The sequence below is a fragment of the Callorhinus ursinus genome, unplaced genomic scaffold, assembly GCF_003265705.2.
Source record: "Callorhinus ursinus isolate GAN/ISIS: 27379988/994484 unplaced genomic scaffold, GSC_fseal_2.0 scaffold25, whole genome shotgun sequence".
NCBI lineage: Eukaryota > Metazoa > Chordata > Mammalia > Carnivora > Otariidae > Callorhinus > Callorhinus ursinus.
Window position 1 is genome coordinate 15,891,134 of NW_027397087.1, and position 22,294 is coordinate 15,913,427.

At 35.0% G+C, this 22,294-nt stretch overlaps 1 protein-coding gene across 4 annotated transcripts in view; it reads right to left on the minus strand.

Annotated features, from left to right (window-relative positions):
* Positions 1 to 22,294, minus strand: part of FAM227B (family with sequence similarity 227 member B) — a 206,131-nt gene that overhangs the window by 160,530 nt on the left and 23,307 nt on the right. For all 4 annotated transcript variants that reach the window (XM_073876977.1, XM_073876976.1, XM_073876975.1 and 1 more), the window contains exons 8-9: positions 19,723 to 19,821; positions 5,102 to 5,203 (exon numbers count right to left, since the gene is read on the minus strand). In XM_073876977.1, coding sequence (XP_073733078.1) covers positions 5,102 to 5,203; positions 19,723 to 19,821 — 201 coding nt within the window. The remainder of the gene's footprint in view (positions 1 to 5,101; positions 5,204 to 19,722; positions 19,822 to 22,294) is intronic.

Genomic DNA, 22,294 nt, shown 5'->3' on the forward strand with positions numbered 1-22,294 from the left:
AAAAATTATTAAAAAAAGGATCAAGTGTCAAATTGTGTTGGGAAAATTTCTGAAGGTCTATCATTGTATGACACTGGAATAAAGTGAAGTAAAAGTCACACTAAATATGTTTAGATTCAGCTAATTTGTACTGAATAGTGGGACATGATGACGACCTTAAAATTCTTAAAAATTAATAAACTTCTCTTTGTTAGGTAAGGTAAATCAGATGAGCAAGCAGTAACAAAACCCTGACTTGTTTGAATGAGTTAAAAATAATGGAAATTTGTCAATAAGAGATAGGACTTTATTTCTACTTAAACAGCTTTGGGGGAGATAGATGTATAGCAAGGTGTCCTCATTCTCAAGCATAGAAACTGGGAGTATTAAAAGAAGACTGAACCCAGGCCAAGGGGTCAAATCACCAAGATGTACATCTTATTCTCAAAGAGGCTTTGAATCTTGATTAAACAACTTCTTATTTCTCCTCAGAAAAAGCCACAGAAAATAGGGACCCAGAAAAAAAATCAAGTCATGATTTGAGAAAGGTTATAAATATAATATCTATAGAAAGGCATATCCAACCCAGGGGAGAACATTTGGACCAAAAGTGTAGGGCTATAAATTGGAGAATGGGGGATATGCAATGGTGCCAGTACTTCCTTTGTCCACTTTAAAAAGGCCTGTTATCCTTTTCTCAAGAGCATTATGTTAAAGCATGCTTAATTTCATCAAACCATACAGGTAGGCTAGGCTCACTCACCACAAAAGGACAGACTAAGTAAAAGATTATGGATAGGAGAAACAGCTATTTTTGTCATTTGTAGACAATTTGCCCAAAATCCTAACCATTAACTAACTTTTACATGGAAATAAGAAAAAATATTTCAAAATTGGCAGAGAAAAATCCTAGTCCATCTTTCAGAACACCACTATTCTACAAAATGACAATTTATGAATCACAGTTCTAATCAACCTCTTCCAACTATGGAACTGAGAGACTAAATGTGTTGCCAAGATCAACCAGGTAATTAGTAGCAGATTCTGAACATGAGACCAAGTCGCCTTATTATCAGTCCACTACTGGTTTCCTTTTATAGACACTGCACATATATGGCTTTGAGTAAGAAAGGTAGGTTAAAACTGAACATATTGTCTGGCAATGTAAGGTTGTTTATATTTTCGTTGTGAAGGATATTTTACTGTTTTTAAGTTTGTTTTACCCATGAAAACAGTTATCAACTCCAAAATATGAATGTATATCTGATTTACAGATGTCAACACAACAAGGCATCTGAATGAGACTTCTGCTTTGAGGTGCTGGATGTATAAATTTAAAAGTATGTAATGAAATTCCTACACATTTTATTTTTCTTTTATTTTTATTATTTTTTAAAGTAATGTAATGTATTATTTGTTTCGGGGTACAGGTCTGTGATTCAACAGTCTTACACAATTCATAGTGCTCACCATAGCACATACCCTCCCCAGTGTCCATCACCCAGCCACACCATTCCTCCCACCCCTCTTCACTCCAACAATCCTCAGTTTGTTTCCTGAGATTAAGAGTCTTTTATGGTGGGGTACCTGGGTGGCTCAGTTGTTAAGGGTCTGCCTTCAGCTCAGGTCATGATCCCAGCATCCTGGGATCGAGCCCCGCATCGGGCTCCCTGCTCTGCGGGAAGCCTGCTTCTCCCTCTCCCACTCCTCCTGCTTGTGTTCCCGCTCTTCCTGTCTCTCTGTCCGCCAAATAAACAAATAAAATCTTAACACACACAAAAAAGAGTCTCTTATGGTTTCTCTCCCTCTCTGGTTTTATCTTGTTTCATTTTTCCCTCCCTTCCCCTATGATCCTCTGCCTTGTTTCTCAAATTCTTCATATAAGTGAGATCATATGAAAATTGTCTTTCTCTGATTGATTTATTTCACTAAGCATAATACCTTCTAGTTCCATCCATGTCATCACAAAGGCAAGATTTTGGTTTTTTTGATGGCTACGTAATATTCCAATAGTGTGTGTGTGTGTGTGTGTGTGTGTGTGTGTGTGTGTGTGTGTGTGTGTGTATTTATCACATCTTCTTTATCCATTCATCTGTTGATGGACATCTAGGCTCTTTCCATAGTTTGGCTATTGTGGACATTGCTGCTATAAACATTGAGGTGCAGGTGCTCCTTCAGATCACTACATTTGTATCTTTGGGGCAAATACCCCGTAGTGCAATTGCTGTGTTGTAGGGTAGCTCTATTTTCAACTTTTTGAGGAACTTCCATACTGCTTTCCAGAATGGCTGCACTAGCTTGCATTCCCACCAACAGTGTAGGAGGGTTCCCCTTTCTCCACATCCTCGCCAACATGTTGTTTCCTGACTCGTTAATTTTAGCCATTCTGACTAGTGTTAGGTGGTATCTCATTGAGGTTTTGATTTGGATTTCCCTGATGCTGAGTGATGTTGAGCACTTTTTCATGTGTCTGTTGGCCATTTATATGTCTTCTTTGCAGAAATGTCTGTTCATGTCTTCTGCCCATTTCTTGATTGGATCATTTGTTCTTTGGGTTTTGAGTTTCATAAGTTCTTTATAGATTTTGGATACTAGCCCTTTATCTGTCATTTGCCAATACCTTCTCCCATTCTGTCTGTCTGTCAACAAATCTTTTGGATTTGTTGACTGTTTCCTTTACTGTGCAAAAGTTTTTTATCTTGATGAAGTCCCAATAGTTCATTTTTGCCCTTACTTCCCTTGCCTTTGGCAATGTTTCTAGGAAGAAGTTGCTGTGGCTGAGGGCAAAGAGGTTGCTGCCTGTGTTCTCCTCTAGGATTTTGATGGGTTTCTGTCTCACATTTAGGTCTTTCATCCATTGTGGGTCTATTTTTGTGTATGGTGTTATGTGTCTGTTTTTGTGCCAGTACCCTGCTGTATTGATGATTACAGCTTTGTAATAGAGCTTGGAAGTCTGGAATTACGATGCCACCGGCTTTTCTTTTCTTTCTTTTTTTTTTTTTAAAGGATTTTATTTATTTATATGCCAGACAGAGAAGGAGAGTACAAGCAGGGGAAGTGGCAGGCAGAGGGAGAAGCAGGCTCCCCGCTAAGGAAGGAGCCCAGTGTGGGACTCAATTCCAGGACCTCGAGATCACAACCTGAGCCGAAGGCAGACAGATGCTCAACCATCTGAGCCACCCAGGCGCCCCGGCTTTGCTTTTCTTTTTCAACATTCCTCTGGCTATTCGGGGTCTTTTCTGGTTCCATATAAATTTTAGGATTATGTTCCATTTCTTTGAAAAAAGTAGATGATATTTTGATAGGGATTGCATTGAATGTGTAGATTGCTCTAGGTAGCATAGACATTTTCACAATATTTGTTCTTCCAATCCATGAGCGTGGACCATTCTTCCATTTCTTTGTGTCTTCCTCAATTTCTTTCATGAGTATTCTATAGTTTTCTGAGTACAGATCCTTTGCCTCTTTGGTTAGATTTATTCCTAGGTATCTTACAGTTTTGGGTGCAATTGTAAATGGGACTGACTCCTTGACTTCTCTTTCTTCTGTCTTGTTCTTGGTGTATAGAAATTCAACTGATTTCTGTGCACTGACTTTATATCCTGCCAATTTACTGAATTCCTGTATAAGTTCTAGCAGTTTTGGGGTGGAGTCTTTTGGGTTTTCCACATAAAGTATCAGATCATCTGCAAAGAGTGAGACTTCAGCTTTCTTCTTTGCCAGTTCAATGCCTTTTATTTTGTTGTTGTTGTTGTTGTCTGATTGCTGAGGCTAGGACTTCTAGTACTATGTTGAACAGCAGTGGTGATAGTGGACATCCCTGCTATGTTCCGACCTTAGAGGGAAAGCTCTCAGTTTTTCTCCACTGAAAATGATATTCACTGTGGGTTTTTCATAGACAGCTTTTATGATATTGAGGTATGTACCTCTGTCCCTACACTGTGAAGAGTTTTAATCAAGAAAGGATGCTGTACTTTGTCAAATGCTTTTTCTGCATCTATTGAGAGAATCATAGGACTCTTGTTCTTTCTTTTATTAATGTATTGTATCACATTGATTGATTTGTAGATGTTGAACCAACCTTGCAGCCCAGGAATAAATCCCACTTGGTCATGGTGAATAATCCTTTTAATGTACTGTTGCATCCTGTTGGCTAGTCTTTTGGTGAGAATTTTTGCATCCATGTTCATCAGGGATATTGGTCTGTAATTCTCCTTTTTGGTGGGGTCTTTGTCTGGTTTTGGTTAAGGTAATGCTGGCCTCAGAAAATCAGTCTGGAAGTTTTCCTTCCATTTCTATTTTTTTGAACAGCTTCAGAAGAACAGGTATTAATTCTTCTTTAAATGTTTGGTAGAATTCCCCTGGGAAGCCATCTGGCCCTGGGTTCTTTGCTGGGAGATTTTTGATTATTGCCTCCATTTCCTTACTGGTTATGGGTCTGTTCAGGTTTTCTATTTCTTCCTGGTTCAGTTTTGGTAGTTTATACTTCTCTAGAAATGCATCCATTTCTTCCAGATTGTCTGATTTGCTGGCATATTCCTACACATTTTCATTTCTCGTTACTTAAGAACACAAATTCTTTTAATCAATCCTATTCACTGGTTATTATACTAACAAAAACATAAAACAAACATTTGATTATAAATATATCCATTGTCATTTACTGTAACAGGTACTTAGTCCTTATGTAAAACACAAACTTCTCAAGTCCTCTTAAACAAATCAAAAGATACATTATAAAGTAAAAGAAAAATGATAATTTTATAGGTAAACAAAAAACCAAGAATATACACAGAATAAGATAGTAGTTTTTAAATTATCAATATGCAAACAAAATACCTATAGCACACTAAGGAGATTCTGTAAGACTTTTAGACAAGGGAATACAATATAATGAGGGGGAAACATAACATAACTTTTAAAACATGACCATTACTTACTTTACTTCAGGAAATTTGCTTTCAAAGTAACAAAATATGTTCTAATAGGTTTAAGTAAACCTATTAGGTTCTAATTTATTTAAATAAAATAACTATTTTTTAAAATTTCATTTGTTCAAAAAAAAATAAAATTTCATTTGTTCTAAAAATGCTTAGTGTAACCAGTTAATTTCTATGTTTACCTGAAGGAATGCATCTTTTCGACTTGTAGGGATGCTCATGAAAAGTATCGCATAACTTTCTGAAATTCTGTCAAACAAGGAATCTTGATTTTCTCTGTCAGGCTTAAAAAATAAAACATGTATGAGATTAAAAACATAAATATTACAATTTAAAATTGGAATTTGTACACATAATGTCAGTAATTTTATTTATTCTTAAAAGGCAGATCAGTTGCTGCAGTGAGAATGAGCATGGGTTTGGTACCATGCAGAGCTGAATTTGAATACTGGCTTTGTCATTCATTAGTTGCCTTACCCTGGGCTAGTTAATCAGTCTTAGTTTCCTCATCTGCCAAATGTATGTAAAATATACATATGTAGTAAAATAAGGACAAGAATCATGTTTAGTTTGGCTTTGTAATTCAAGCACTTAGCACAGTGCCTGGCACACAGAAAGCATGCAAACATTTGATGAGTTAATTGAAGGTGCCTGCATTAAAGCTGGCATGTAGAGGCAATCAATGATTATTACTTTCTCTTGTCCTATATCTGCTCCAACTCTATCATTATCCAGTAACTCAGTATGAAATTAAAGCACTTACTAGGATGAGACAAGCACAGCCAGAACTAGTAAAATTGTGACATGATGGCTAAACTAAGACATAGTAAATATGTTGTAAGAAGAAAGAATGTATAGACAATAATAATGTCAATATTAAAGTCCTGATAGGATGAGCTTGGGAAAATGACGTAGTAGGGAGTTCCTGAGCTCACCCCATCCACATTTACAATTAGATACCATCCATATCCAAGTTAGTAAACCAGAGCTCAATCTGAAGACTGGCAGAACGAACTCTGCAACTAAATTTAGAGACGAAATTGCTCTGAAACATTAGGAAGGTCAGAAAGGTGGAGAGAGACTGCCCTCAGGAGGGAGGGAGCTGCTTGCCTGAAGAGGGCAGAGAAATGGGCTCTCACAACAGGCAGCTCACACAGGGAAAACTAATCTCCATAACATTTGGCTTTAAAAACTGAAAGGGCTGAACTCCTCCTGTTTGTATAACCAGTGCTTTAAAAGTCACCTGCCTCAGCATTGGGTGAGCCAGGAGGTCAAGTGATAGCTGAGTCATCACCCTTAAAGGGACAGCAGCCTGTACAAAGAGGCAACATAAAAATGACAGTTTACACAAGGCTGGGGGCAAATGGGAAACAAATCTGTTCATACTGACTTCAGATGTGTTGGTGGACTTCTCCCAAAATGAGGGAGCTGGCAGGCGCCTTTTCCTTCCTCACTTCCCAGCATAAATACAAAACCACCTGCGGGAGGCAAGGCGATAAAGACACTTATAGCCTTGGCCCAGGGCCCAGGGCTCAGGGCAAATTTTGTTAAAGCTGCGTGTGTGCCTTGTCCAGCAGCACAGCTGCTGCTGTGTGCCACACCCAGCCACCACACCATGCCTAGCTGCATGCCCCTAGCCACTATCACATGCTGGGCCCAGCCTTATGCTCCCAGCAGCCCTGGCACACAGTTCTCAGGTAAAGCAGCACGTTGGGGGATCCAGCATAGGCCTAGTGGCCCAATGCAAATCTTGCTAACACTGTTGCCCCACTTCCAAGTTCCCCTGCAGGCAAGTCCCCTCAGAACTGGCCTGCCTGAGTCCCACCTACACCACAGAGAGGAAGCACAGCCCACAACAGGCAGAGTCAGTACAAATGACTGCACAGAAAGGAAACGTGACTCAAACACAACAGCAGGTTATAAGCAAAACAGATAGGATACTCTCCTTAAGTGCCAGGTTCTGGTGAACAGGGGACACTGCACTGTAGGGCACTCTAGGGTCTCCCCTTCATAAAGTCACTACTTTCAAGAGCAGAAGACATAGCTGACTCTCTTAACACAGAGAGGTAGACAAAATGAGAAGACAGAGAAATTTATCCCAAATGAAAGAACAGGACAAGGCCATAACCAGAGATCTAAGCAAAACAGATATAAGTAACACACCTGATGAAGCATTTAAAATAATGATCATAAGGATACTCATTGGAATTGAGAAGAGTGGAAGATATGAGTGAGAGCCTTAACACAGAGATAAGGAATAACATAGTGGAGATAAAGGGCTCAGTAAATGAAATGAGAAAGACACTTGATGGAATGAATAACAGGATGTCAGAAGCAGAAGAATGAATCAATGAGAGAGAAGACAGAGTAATGGAAAGTAATCAAGCTTAACAAAAGAGAGAAAAAAGTTATGCAAAACTAGAAAAGACTTGGGAACTCAATGACTCCATCAAATGCAATAATATTCGTATTATAGGAGTCCCAAAAAAAGAGAAAAAAGGGGCAGAAAATTTATTTGAAGAAATAACAGTTGAAAACTTCCCTACTCTGGGGAAGGAAACAAATGTCCAGATCCAGGAGACACTAAGACTCCTATCAAAATCAATAAAAGCAGACCCACACCAGACATATTATAATTAATTTTGCAAAATATAGTGATAAAGAAAAAAAAATCTCAAAAGCAGCAAGACAAAAGAAGTCAGTAACTTACAAGGGAAAACCCATAGCGTTAGCAGGAAATTTTACAACAGAAACTTTTTAAGCCAGAAGAAGAGAGTGGCATGATATATTCAAAGTGCTGAAGGGGAACAATCTGCAGCCAGGAATACCCTATTCAACAAGACTATCATTCAGAGTATACGGAGAGATAAAGAGTTTCCCAGACAAACCAAAACTAAAGGAGTTTGTGACCACTAAATCAGCCCCGCAAGAAATACTAAAGGGGACTCTTTGAGTGGAAAGGAGAGACCAAAAGTGACAGTATAACACAAAACAGGGAACACAAAAGTAATAAAAATGAATATTTCTATAAAAAATAGTCAAGGACATAAAATATACAATATACCTAAAATGTGGGTAGAGGGGAGGAATAGGTTCAAATTTTAACAACCATCAATTTAATATGGACTGATATATGCAGAAGAGGTTGTATGCAAACCTAATGGTAACAATATGCCAAAACAACTAATAAATATACCAAAAACAAAGGGAAAAAATCCAAATATATCACTAAAAAAATCACCAAAACATGAGAGAAAGACAAGAAAGGATCAGAGAAAATCTTCAAAGACAACCACAAAACAAGTAATGAAATGGCAACAAATGCATATCTATCAATAGTTACCCTAAATTTAAATGGACTAAATGCTCCAATCAAAATACATAGGGTGACAGAATGGATAAAAAAAAAATAAGACCCACCTATATGCTGCCTACAAGAGACACATTTTAGACTTAAGGTATCTGCAGATTCAAAGTGAAGGGATGGAGAAACAGCTATTATGCAAAGGATGTGGATGTCAAAAGAAAGCCAGAGTAGCAATAGTTAAATATAGGACAAAACAGACTTTAAAACAAAGGTTGTAACAAGAGGCAAAGAAGGACATGATACAATAATAAAGGGGACAATCCAACAAGAAGATATAACAATTGTAAATATTGATGCACCCAACATAGGAGTATCCAGATACATAAAATAGTTAACAACCATAAAGGAACTAATCAGTAATATAATAGTAGTAGAAGACTTTAACACCCCATTTATATCAATGGACAGATCATATAGACAGAAAATCAACAAGGAAAAAATAGCTTTGAATGACGTACTGGACTAGATGGGTTTAACAGATATAGTCAGAACATCCCACCCTAAAACAGCAGAATACAGATTCTTTTCAAGTGCACATGGAACATTCTCCAGAATAGATAACATATTAGCCCAGAAAACCAGCCTCAACAAATTTAAGATCGAAGTCATACCATGCATCTTTTCTGATCACAATGCTATGAGAATAGAAGTCAACCAAAGGAAAAAATCTAGAAAGACCACAAATAAATGGAGGTTAAATAGAATGCTACTAAACAATGAATGGATCAACCAGGAAATAAAATAAGAAATAAAAAAGTACAAGGAAACAAATGAAAATGAAAACACAGCGGTCCAAAAACCTTGGGATGCAACAAAAGTGTTTCTAAGAAGGAAGTTTATAGCAATACAGTCCTATCTCAAGAAAGAAGAAAAATCTCAAATAAACAACAAAACCTTACATCTAAAGGAGCTAGAAAAAGAACAACAAATAAAATCTAAAACCAGCAGAAGGAAGGAAATATAAAGATTAGAGCAGAAATAAATGATACAAAAACTAAAAAAAAAAAAAAAAAAAAAAAATAATAGACGAGATCAAAGAAACCAGGAGCTGATTCTTGGAAAAAAAAAAAAAATCAATAAAATTAATAAACTTCTTCTTTGCTGATTTGGATGCCTTTTATTTCTTTTTGTTGTCTGATTGCTGAGGCTAGGATTTTTAGTACTATTTTGAATAGCAGTGGTAATAGTGGACATCCCCGCTGTGTTCCTGACCTTGGGGGAAAAGGTCTCTTTTTTTTTTTCCCATTAAGAATGGTATCCGCTGTGGGTTTTTCATAGATGGCTTTTATGATATTGAAGTATGTACCTCTATCCCTAGCACTGTGAAGAGTTTTAATCAAGAAAGGATGCTGTACTTTGTCAAATGCTTTTTCCGCATCTATCGAGAGGATCATATGGCTCTTGTTCTTTCTCTTACCAATGTAGTATATCACATTGATTGATTTGCAGATGTTGAACCAAACTTGCAGCCCAGGAATAAATCCCACTTGGTCATGGTGAATAATCCTTTTAATGTACTGTTGGACCCTATTGGCTATTTTGGTGAAAAATTTTTGCATCCATGTTCATCAGGGATATTGGTCTGTAATTCTCCTTTTTGATGGGGTCTTTGGTTTTGGTCAAGGTAATGCTGGCTTCATAAAACGAGTTTGGAAAATTTCCTTCCATTTCTATTTTTTGGAACAGTTTCAGAAGAATAGGTATTAATTCTTCTTTAAATGTTTGGTAGAATTCCCCTGGGAAGCCATCTGGCCCTGGGCTCTTGTTTGTTGGGAGATTTTTGATGACTGCTTCAATTTCCTTACTGGTTATGGGTCTGTTCAGGTTTTCTATTTCTTCCTGGTTCAGTTTTAGTAGGTTATACTTCTCCAGGAATGCATCCATTTCTTCCAGATTGCCTAATTTGTTGGCATATAGTTGTTCATAATATGTTCTCATAATTGTTTGTATTTCTTTGGTGTTGGTTGTGATCTCTCCTCTTTCATTCATATTTTATTTATTTGGGTCCTTTCTCTTTTCTTTGTGATCAGTCTGGCCAGGGGTTTATCAATCTTGTTAATTCTTTCAAAGAACCAGCTCCTAGTTTCGTTGATCTGTTCTACTATTCTTTTGGTTTCTATTTCATTGATTTCTGCTCTGATCTTTATTATTTCTCTTCTCCTGCTGGGTTTAGGCTTTATTTGCTGTTCTTTCTCCAGTTCCTTTAGGTGTAGGGTTAGGTTGTGTATTTGAGACCTTTCTTGTTTTTTGAGAAAGGCTTGTAGTGCTATATACTTCCCTTTTAGGACCACATTTGCTGCATCCCAAAGATTTTGAACAGTTGTGTTTTCATTTGCATTTGTTTCCATGAATTTTTAAAATTCTTTAATTTCCTGGTTAATTCATTCTTTAGTAGGATGTTCTTTAGCTTCCATGTATTTGAGTTCTTTCCGATTTTCCTCTTGTGACTGAGTTCTAGTTTCAAAGCATTGTGGTCCAAAAATATGCAGAGAATTACCCTAATCTTCTGGTACCAGCTGAGAACTGATTTGTGACCCAGGAAGTGATCTATTCTGGAGAATGTTCTATATGCAGTAGAGAAGAATGTGTGTTCTGTTGCTTTAGGATGGAATGTTCTGAATATATCTGTTAAGTCCATCTGGCCCAGTGTGTCATTCAAAGCCCTTATTTCCTTCTTGATCTTCTGCTTAGATGATCTGTCCATTGCAGTGAGGGGGGTGTTAAAGTCCCCTACTATCATTGTATTATTATCGATGTGTATCTTTGATTTTATTAATTGGCTTATATAATTGACTGCTCCCATATTAGGAGCATAAATATTTACAATTGTTAGATCTTCTTGTTGGATACATCCTTTAAGTATGATATTGTGTCCCTCTACATCTCTTACTACAGTCTTTGATTTAAAATCCAATTTGTCTGATACAAGGAGTGCCACCCCAGGTTTCTTTTGATGTCCATTAGCATGATAAATGGTTTTCCACCCCCTCACATTAAATTTGGAGGTGTCTTTGGGTCTAAAATGAGTCTCTTGCAGACAGCATATCGATGGGCCTTGCTTTTTCATCCAATCTGATACCCTGTGCCTTTTGATTGGGGCATTTAGCCCATTTACACTCAGAGTAACTACTGAAAGACTCAACCTAAAATTCTGAGAACTCATACAGGAATTCAGTAAAGTGGCAGGATATAAAATCAATGCACAGAAATCTGTGGCATTCCTATACACCAAGACAGAAGAATGAGAAATTAAGGAGTTGATCCCATTTACATTTGCACCCAAAACAGTAAGACAGCTAGGAATAAATCTAACCAAAGAGGCAAAGGATCTGTACTCAGAAAACTATAGAATACTCATGAAAGAAATTGAGGAAGACACAAAGATGGAAGAACGGTCCATGCTCATGGATTGGAAGAACAAATATTGTGAAAATGTCTATGCTACCTAGAGCAATCTACACATTCAGTGCAATCCTTATCAAAATATCATCAACTTTTTTCAAAGAAATGGAACAAACAATCCTAAAATTTGTATGGAACCAGAAAAGACCCTGAATAGCCAGAGGAATGTTGAAAAAGAGAAGCAAAGCTGGTGGCATCACAATTCCAGACTTCAAGCTCTATTACAAAGCTGTAATCATCAAGACAGTAGGGTACTGGCACAAAAACAGAAACATAGATCAATGGAATAGAATAGAGAGCACAGAAATGGACCCTCAACTTTATGGTCCACTAATCTTTGACAAAGCAGGAAAGAATGTCCAATGGAAAAAAGACAGTCTCTTCAACAAATGGTGTTCGGAAAATTGGACAGCCACATGCAGAAGAATGAAACTGGACCATTTTCTAACACCATACAAAAAAATAGACTCAAATGAATGAAAGACCTAAATGGGAGACAGGAATCCATCAATATCCTAGAGGAGAACACAGGCAGCAACCTCTTCGACCTCGGCCACAGCAACTTCTTGCTAGACACATCTCCAAAGGCAAGGGAAACAAAGGCAAAAATGAACTACTGGGACTTTCATCTAGATAAAAAGCTTTTGCACAGCAAAGGAAATAGTTGACAAAATCAAAAGACAACTGACAGAACAGGAGAAGATATTTGCAAATGACATATCAGAAAAAGGGCTAGTATCCAAAACATATAGAGAACTTACCAAACTCAACACCCAAAGAACAAATAGTCCAATCAAGAAATGGGCAGAAGACATGAACAGACATTTCTGTAAAGAAGATAGGTCTCCTCAGGCAAGGGAAACAAAAACAAAAATAAATTATTGGTATTACATCAAAATAAAAAGCTTCTGCACAGCAATGGAAAAATCAACACAACTAAAAGGCAACCTACAGAAGGGGAGAAGATATTTGCAAATGACATATCTGATAAAAGGTTAGTATCCAAAATATATAAAGAAATTATAAAACTCAACACCCGAAAAACAAATAATCCAATTAAAAAATGGGCAGATGACATAAACAGACATTTCTCCAGAGAAGACATCCAGATGGCCAGCAGAGACATGAAAATATGTCCCTTATCATTTACCATCAGGGAAATGCAAATCAAAACTATAAGGACTTACCACCTTACTTCTATCAGAATGGCTAAAATCAACAACACAAGAAACAAAAGGTGTTGGAGAGGATGTGGAGAAATGGTAACCCTCCTGCACTGTTGATGGAAATGCAAACTGGTGCAGCCACTCTGCAAAACAGCATGGAGGTTCCTCAAAAAGTTAATCCAACTTATGATCCAACAATCCCACGACTGGGTATTTATCCAAAGAATACAAAAACACAATTCAAAGTGATACATACACCCGCATGTTTATGGCAGCATTATTTACAATAGCACAAATATGGGAAGCAGCCCAAGTGTCCATCAATGAGTGGATAAGGAAGATGTGATATATCGCAACGCAATACTATTCATCCATAAAAAAATGAAATCTTGTCATTTACAATGACATGGATGGAGCTAGAGTGTATAATGCTAAGTGAAGTGAGTCAGTCAGAGAAAGTTAAATACCCTATGATTTCACTTATATGTAGAATTTAAGAAACAAAACAAACGAGCAAAGGAAAAATAAGAGACACAGAGAGAGAAACCAAGAAATAGTCTTTTAATTATAGAGCACTGATGGTTACCAGAGGGGTGGGGATGGGGGTGTTGTGTTAAATAGATGATGGAGATTAAGGAGTGCAGTTATTGTAGGAGCACCAGGTGATGTATGGAAGTGCTGAATCACTATATTGTATACCTGAAACTAATATAACATTTATGTTAACTGGAATTAAAATAAAAACTTTAAAATAAAGCACTAGCATCCTGAATTCTTGCTCTATTAAGCAATGCAAAAATGAATTAGAGTCTACATACATGAATTAACTAATAAAAATAGAGTCCAAATTTATCTATGATGTCACTTACAGAAGCACAAACTGGCATTAATCAATTTTGGTAATAAACACCAAAAATTATCAAATTTAGTCATAGTTTTCTACAAAATTGGCAAGCCAAATGAGCTGGGATTCATAAATGCATAGGATCTTAGACCTAAAATGGAAGTTGGTTACCACCTACCTTAAATCCCTCTATTTTAGTGATTGCATTAATGTTCAGAAAGATTAAGAGGTTTAAGATTATACAGTTAAGTAATTGAGAGCCAGACCAAAATCTAGATCTCCTAAGGCCCAAAAGAGCTCCCATACTTGTGTAATAAGTTTATGGAAGGACAAAATAGCAAAAATAATAAATATTAATAGTTAGCAATGTTTGCAATAGACAGTGGTTCTAAGATACAGGGTTGTGTTAGAATTAAATGAGATCCTATATATATATGTAATTTAGTAGTCAAGAAATTTAGCATGCTTCAACTATACAATCTATACTTAACGTGTATGAAGAATAGAAATTATCTCAAACAGAAAGTTCCAGAATATATATTTAAATAATATAAGTCAACCTAGTGCCCATACCATAAATACCTCCACAGGAGACTAAACGCCAAGATGGTATGGTCATTTTTAATAAATATTTTGGTATGGGGGCGCCTGGGTGACTCAGTTAAACTTCTGCCTTCGGCTCAAGTCATAATCTCAGGGTCCTAGGATTGAGCCCCACATTGAGCTTCCTGCTCAGCAAGAAGTCTGCTTCTCTCCCTTCCTCTGCTCATCCTTCCCACTTTGTGCTTGCTCACTCTCTGTCTCTCTCAAAAATACATAAATAAAATCTACTAAATAACTTAGTAGCTAAATATTTCGGTATGCTTGAAAAGAAATTGTGTCCTGCAGCTGTTGAGTATTCAGGTTACCAGCATATCCATTAGATCAAGCTATTTAACATATATTAAACCATACTTGCATTCTGGGAATAAATCCCATTGGTCAGAGTATATAATCCTTTAATATGCTGCTGAATTGAGCTTGCTGGTGGTTTGTTGAGGATTTTTGCATTGATATTCATCAAAGAGGATATTGGTGTATAGATTTTTTTGTCTCTTATAGTATCTTTGGCTTTGGTATCAGGGAAATGCTGGCCTCATAGAATAAGTTAGGAAATGTTCCCTTGTCTTTGATTGTTTGGAAGAGTTTGAGAAGATTAGTATTAATTCTTTTATCTTGCTAGAATTCATCAGTGAAGCCACCTGGTAGAGGGCTTTTCTTTGTTGGGAGGTTTCTGTTAACTGATTCAATCTCCTTACTAGTTAGTTATAGGTCTACTCAGATTGTCTATTTCTTCACGATTTAGTTTTGGAAAATGGCATGTTTCTAGGAATTTGTCCATTTCCATATAGGTTACCCAATTTTGTTATCAGACCTTTGTTCATAGTATTCTTATAATCCTTTTTATTTCTTTGGTGATAGTAATATTCCCACTTTCATTTCTGATCTTAGTAATTTGAGTCCTTTGTTTTTTTCTTAGTCAATCTAACTGAAGTTTTGTCAATTTTGTTGATCTTCTCAAAGAACTAACTTTTGGTTTTGTTGATTTTCTCTATTGTTTTTCTATTCTCTATTTTGTCTCCATTCTAATCTTTATTATATCATTCTTTCTGCTAGTTTAGGGTTTAATTTGTTCTTCTTTTTCTAGTTCCTTAATGTGTAAAGTTAGGTTGTTGATTTGAGATATTGTTTTAAAATGTGTTTACAGCTATAAATTTTTCTCTTAGCATTGCTTTTACGACATCTCATAAGTTTTGTTATGTTGTGTTTTTGTTTTCATTTGTCTCATGGTATTTTATAATTTCTCTTGTGATTTCTTCTTTGACCTTTGCTTATTTAGGAACTCTTATACATTGATGATGGGAGTATTAATTTGTACACCCAGTTTGGAAACAATCTGGCATTATCTTGTTAAGCGAACATTTTCATACCTAACAACTCATCAATTCTATTCCTTTTTCATGTATTTTGTAATTTCTGTTTGAGGCGTGGACATCTTCATAAGACAGTAAAAACTAAGGTATTTATGCTTGGAAATAGGTGTGCTTCTTCTTCTGTTAGCCTCTAGGGGTTTGATTCAATTAAGTCAAGTGTTAAGCAGTATCTGGGTTTTATTTCTGCTATGCTTACTGTCTGTGAAACATAGGTTTCCAATTCCTCTGCAATCACCTTGTTTTTAGGATTCCCGAAGGACCGGCTTTTGGCGTCATTGATTTTCTCAAATTCCTTCTTTGTTTTTCAGTTTTTCCTGTTATTAGTTGCCTCTCTGATCTTTATTTCCTTTCTTCTGCTCATTTTGGGTTTATTTTATTCCTCTTTTTCTAGTTTTTTATGATAGAAGCTGAGGTCATAGTTTTTGAGAACTTTACTTATTTCTAATATAGTTATTTTAGTCCTCTAAATTTCTAAATACTGCTTGAGTTACATCCCACAAATTTTATTTCATATTTTTAAAAGATATTTATTTATTTGAAAGAGAGAGAGAGTGAATGCATGAGCAGTGGGGGAGGGCCAGAGGGAGAAGCAGACTCCCACTGACCAGGGAGCCTGATGCAGGGCCTGATTCCAAGACCCAGAGATCATGACCTGAGCCAAAGGCAGATTCTTAACCGGCTGAGCCACCCAGGCATCCCACATCCCACAAATTTTAATGTGTATTTTCATTAAATTCAAAATACTTTCCAATTTCTCTATTGATTTCTGGTTTGACCCACAGTTACTGAGAAATATGTTATTTAGTTTCCAAATATTTGAGGATTTTCTGGATAGCTTTCTGTTGATTCATTTATAATATAATTCCATTTTGGTCTGAAAACATACTGTGTTTGACTTGAATTGTTTTAAATTTATTAGGATGTTTTCCTAGCCCAGAAAGTACTTGGTAAATATTTAATGTGTTCTGTTGTTGTTGGGAGGAATATTTAATAAATGTCAAATTAGATCAATTAAGCTAGTTGACAGTATTGCTCAAGTCTTCTATATCATTATTGGTTTTCTGTATAGTACACCAATTATTGAGAATGAGGTATTGAAACACCTAAGTGTACTTATGAATTTTCCCATTTATCCTGAAGTTTTAAAAGTTTTTATTAAATGTGTTTCAAAGCATTTTTATTAGGTGCATATATATTTAGAATTGTTATGTTATATTGATGAATCAACCACTTTATCATCATACAATTACTCTCTTTTTCCCCTGGCAACATTCTTTGTTTTGAAATCTACTCTATATGATGAGTTCAAAAAAGTTGTTAATTTTATAGGTTATATCGCTTTTCTTTGTTGTTATATGGGTGGGAATGATGTGCTTTCCAGCTTTCTGAATCTTTTTGGAAGCCCAAGTCTCAAGGGCAATTTTTAAAAACATTAAGCATATTGAAATATCATTACTTTTACATAAACATCATTACTATTACAACAATAAAATTCTTCTAGTCAAATATCATCAGGGAAACTTTTGTCATTAGTCTATACATTGGTCAGCAATTTTTGGAACACTGTGTTCTCAAAATATAATAACAATAGTAACAATAATAACAACAATGATGATGGTGATGATAGATACATCCACTTAACACTTACTATATATGTAGCTCCATATAAACAAACAACTTTACATGCACTTTCTCATTTAACCCAACAAACATGTAAAGTAGGTGATTTTTTTATTTTATGAAAGATTTAGAGAGGTAAATAGCCATTCTAGGTCACATCATTTACTAACTGGGTAAACTTGTTTTTGAAAGCCAGATCTCTTAACTCTATTATATTGAATCTCATATTACATTATATAGTATTTCATAGTTTACTAGGTGTCTTCTTATTCATGTCACTTTTAATACAACATTCCTAGGGGAAAAAAGCAGGGTATATGTTATCTTCTACCTGTTTTGTTTTTTAGAGATAAGTGAAGCTCAGAGTGATTTTTTGACTAGCCCAAAGTCTCAAAATAACTACTTGGGAAAACAAGATTTAAATTCTAGTTTTCTGGATCCAACTTCAGTATTTTTTCTACTAGACCAAGTTATCACTAAATCATGGGCAATAAACAAAGGAAATGTGGTTTTATATTAATCATATAGCAATTACTGAAATAACTTTTAGAGCTACCATACTGAAGCATGCTATATTCTGGAATATGATTATATATTTTTTCATATTATACTTTTGGTAACTGAATTGAACATGTGGTTCATGGTTTTACTATATTCCAGGTATAAAACCAGTACTATTTATTCTTCCAAAGTAGACAGAACTTATGTATTTTGCATCCATTTTAACATATATATTTATATATCATATATATATTTAACAATAAACCCTCTTAGAAATAAAATCATAGATAAAATGTAATGAACTAAAGAGAGGAAAGAGGAAGAGTTCTAGTTAAATAATGGAAAATCTGCTTCAATTTGATCTGGACCCCCAAATTGCCCCTTTCAGTTCCCCAGAACACTAGCAGAACACTGATCCAGCTGAATATATTGCTTCTCAAAACATGTCAAAAATCATGACACTAGAAATCTTATTAAATTATAATGTTTTAAAATTATTACTAAATTATTACATTTTAATTTCAGAAAGCTAGTTTCTACAGAATAGTTTAATTAAAGATAAAAAATTCTAGGGGCACCTGGGTGGCTCAGTTGGTTAGGCATCCAACTTTTAATCTCAGCTCAGGTCTTGATCTCAGGTTGTGAGTTCAAGCCCCAGACTGGGCTCCCTGCTGGGCATGGAGACTACTTAAAAAAAAAAAAAAAAAAGGAAATGATAAAAAATTCTAATTCCTTGTTATTCCAAAAATAAAGTTATAAATATAGTGAGTCATTAATATTTTTGTGTTAAGTCTGTGTTTGTTCAAAGCAATAAAATACTATTATTGCCTGACCAAAAAAATAAATAAATAGAACACTGCTAAATTATGTTTCCTTCAAAAACTTGTTATATATAATCTCAAAAGATTTAAGTGGGAATGTAATGTTTCTCTGTTTTCATGGAAAAACATAAATTCAGGATCCAGATCTACAGAAAGAAATTTCAGGTAATGAAACTCTTGATTTCACAAATTTCCCTCAGCAATTATCTTTGTATTACTGATATATACCATTTCCTATGCTTCATCCAGAGCTCCTAACAGTATCAGAAATATAGGACAGATACTCTTAACCTAGAGTTAGTCTAACCTATAGTTTATTCTAACATAAAGCACCAACTGAATGGTTTGTACCAATTTCTTCATGGTGTAAAATTCCTGTGACAATCCATAAGCAGATTTGTGTGAGCAATTTAAGCTGGGGAAAGGTGGAGAGTGGAGTCTATTTTCAGGCTTCCTTGATGGGGTGGCACACCTTCTTAAGGCTTAGACTGTGATCCCTGGGGCTGCTCTTATCTTCCACTCTCCAGATCCAGAAGCCACACAATACCACAATAAGTGTGGTATTCACCACTTTTTCCGGGCTCACATATTCTCTACCATAAGACTCATGTGCTGCTTATTTCCATTCTCTTATTGTTTTTTAGATACGTTTCCCAAATAACCAGATGTCTTTTTTTTGTTAATCCTAATCAGAGTTTTTTACCTTTCCGAATCAAGTAAAGACCCTTTCTCCATCTGCTCTGTAGACTATTTTCCAAATGAAACTTCATTCAATGTCACTGATTTGCAGTGGGTTTTCTGTTTAGCTGTTTGTCAGCACATCATAGTACTAAGTTAAGCTACAACTTTATTATTCATTACACTGCTTGATTTCACTGATCTTTTTCTGATTAATGAAGACTCAGGATCTTTGAAATATATTGAAGTTTTAACTCCTCTGAAAGAACTCTAGATTTTAAACAGGATTTCTAACATATATGGAATACTAAAAGTCCAAGTTCTGTGAAAGGATCTAGAAAAATATTTTTTGTACTAGTGCCACCTCTACTAAAAAATTAACTGTGCCACAAATCAACTTAAAAAAAGAAGTTTAAAAAATAACATTATACCTTAAATTTATGCAGAAACCACCACCAAAAGGAATCATGTAAAAGAGCAATAGAGGCTTCTGAGAGAAAATGGGTCTTCCAGATTTTGAAAACCTTTTCCTATGGAACAAAAGATGCATGGAGGTCAAATTAAAGTCCATTATAAAACATGTTAATGCAAATAGACTTTATAAAAAGTATTCAGTGGTTATAGACTAGCATTTTTCAAAAGAAATTTAATTGTGCCATATATATATAATATTAAATTTTCTAGTAGCCACTTTATAAAAAGTGAAATTAATTTTAAGGATAAAATTTATTAAATCAAATATATTTAAAATGTTATCATTTCAACATATGGGCATTAAACTCTTAATGAAATATTTTGCATTCTTTTGTGGGAATAGGTCTTTCAAATATTGTATATATTTTATACTTACAGCACATCTCAATTTGAACAATAAATTTTCATCATAAATATTAGATCAGTATTCAGACTTCATAAATACAGTTGTGATTTTGCTCCAACCATAATTGAAAGTTTTCAATAACTGAATCAACTATTAGTTTTAAAATTTATATATAAATTAAAAGAAATAAAATTCATCAGTCACACTAACCACATTTCATATACTCAACAATTACATGTGCCTAGTTAACTATTGAAATGACAGTGTAGGCTAGACAAAGAACAGCAATCTCCAAGGTACATGCTATAATTTCTAAAGACATATCTTTGAATTCTATCCCAACAAACCCCACCATAAGTCTAGACTCCATCCAAACAGAGTGTACTCTTAAAGAAAGTGATTAAAAAATTGTCACATAAGGTAAATCTTGGTTTGAATAGCCACATTCAGTTGATCATTTTTATCTTATTTATTTACTAAAAGTTTTTAAATACCAGATTCAATAGAGTTCAAGACTTACTTTAATGAAATCCATAGGTATGAATTCGTGTTCCTCAACACGTCTACAAAAAGGACATCATGCAGACTTTTATACCAAAAAGATTACTTACATATTCTGTGGGGGCACTTCTCTTCCACAGGCCACTAATTATAATATGGAGTACATTGGTAACAGCTTCAATTTAGTACTTAGTACTTAACAGCTTAGATTTAGTATTTTTTCATTACAAAGAACATTTGTGAAATACATAAAAAAAAGTAGAAAATTGAAATATGGGGGAAAATAATGGTTTAAATTATTTGCAAATTTCAAGCAAAGACGCTTTTCATTATACACTAACTCCATAATTGTTTCTAAGTTTGGTTGTGTTTAGTATCACTAACTTCCTTTTTCAGTAAAATTTCAAATTCTTTAAAGTATATCAATATTTAGTCAAAACAACCAAAAAATTAAAATTGGCTAAAAAGCCCAAAATCCAGTTTAAAAAGTTAAATGGTTCTTTCCTCTCCCCTCCCGACTTTGTGATACTTTTTTGAGTCAAGTAAATGTAAACATACCTTAAAACTTAGATTATCTAACTTGGTTCTAACACTGAGTCTAGGTTGGATAAAATTACTTCTAATTTTCTCTTGAATTTCTATTCCTGTATATCAGTATGCCTGTGGCTTAGCTTGCTCCTCTTATTTGTAATATAGGTCATTTTTCGCTCATTTTAATTCAATAAAATTTTTACTGAGCATCACCTGTAGCCACAGTTCTGTTCTGGGTGATACAGAGGATAATGACTGTATGCACAGGAATGTGTTTTGATGGGTTTAGGTGAATTCATCAATTCCATGGATTCCCATACCTTCATTCATGTAACAGTAAACCTATAACCTTCTCTTTCCAAGTTTCAGATCCATAAGTTCAATCTCTTGGTCTGTTACTATAAACATTTCTATGAAATAACCTTTCCTGATATTTTTATTTTCCTACACTTATATTCTCTTCACTCTAATTTCATTACCTATTTATTTCAATGCCATTGCATTGTACATGCTATAGTAAGCCAATTTAAATTCTTTTTTTGAAATCAGGTAGGGGTATTAACAAATAAAACACTGGTATCTATGCCCAGATATACACAGATGCTTGTCATACTCCACCCACCCCCTACCCATATCTACTTCCACTCACTTCCCTATTTCTTTCAATAATGCCAGTATCCTCTAAATTAACCATATTAATAATTCCTCACAGTGTACATCTATGCCTTATTTATGTGACTGCCTTATGATTTGTGTTAGATGTACATGCATCCATATTTAAAATACAGTACCATCTTAGAACATGGAATGTTAGAATATTATAGATTACCCAGAACATTTATAAACTTATTTTAACAACAATAATTTATCAATTTCTTTTTATAACAATAAAACCTTTTTCCCAAGGAAATTGTGAAAATATAGTCAGAGAAACAAATAAATAGGCTCATGATCCAGGCATAACTACAATTAGCATCTATAGTTTTTCTCTACAAAAATGGGATCAGGTGATCACATAAAGGGGGCAGACTAAGCCTTTACTCTCACCAAAATCCCACAAAATATAAAAGAGAATTGAAAAACATTTGTATCAGTTTGGAAAATAAGAGAGAGTATCATTACTGAATCATTCTAGTTATAATTGCCAATTG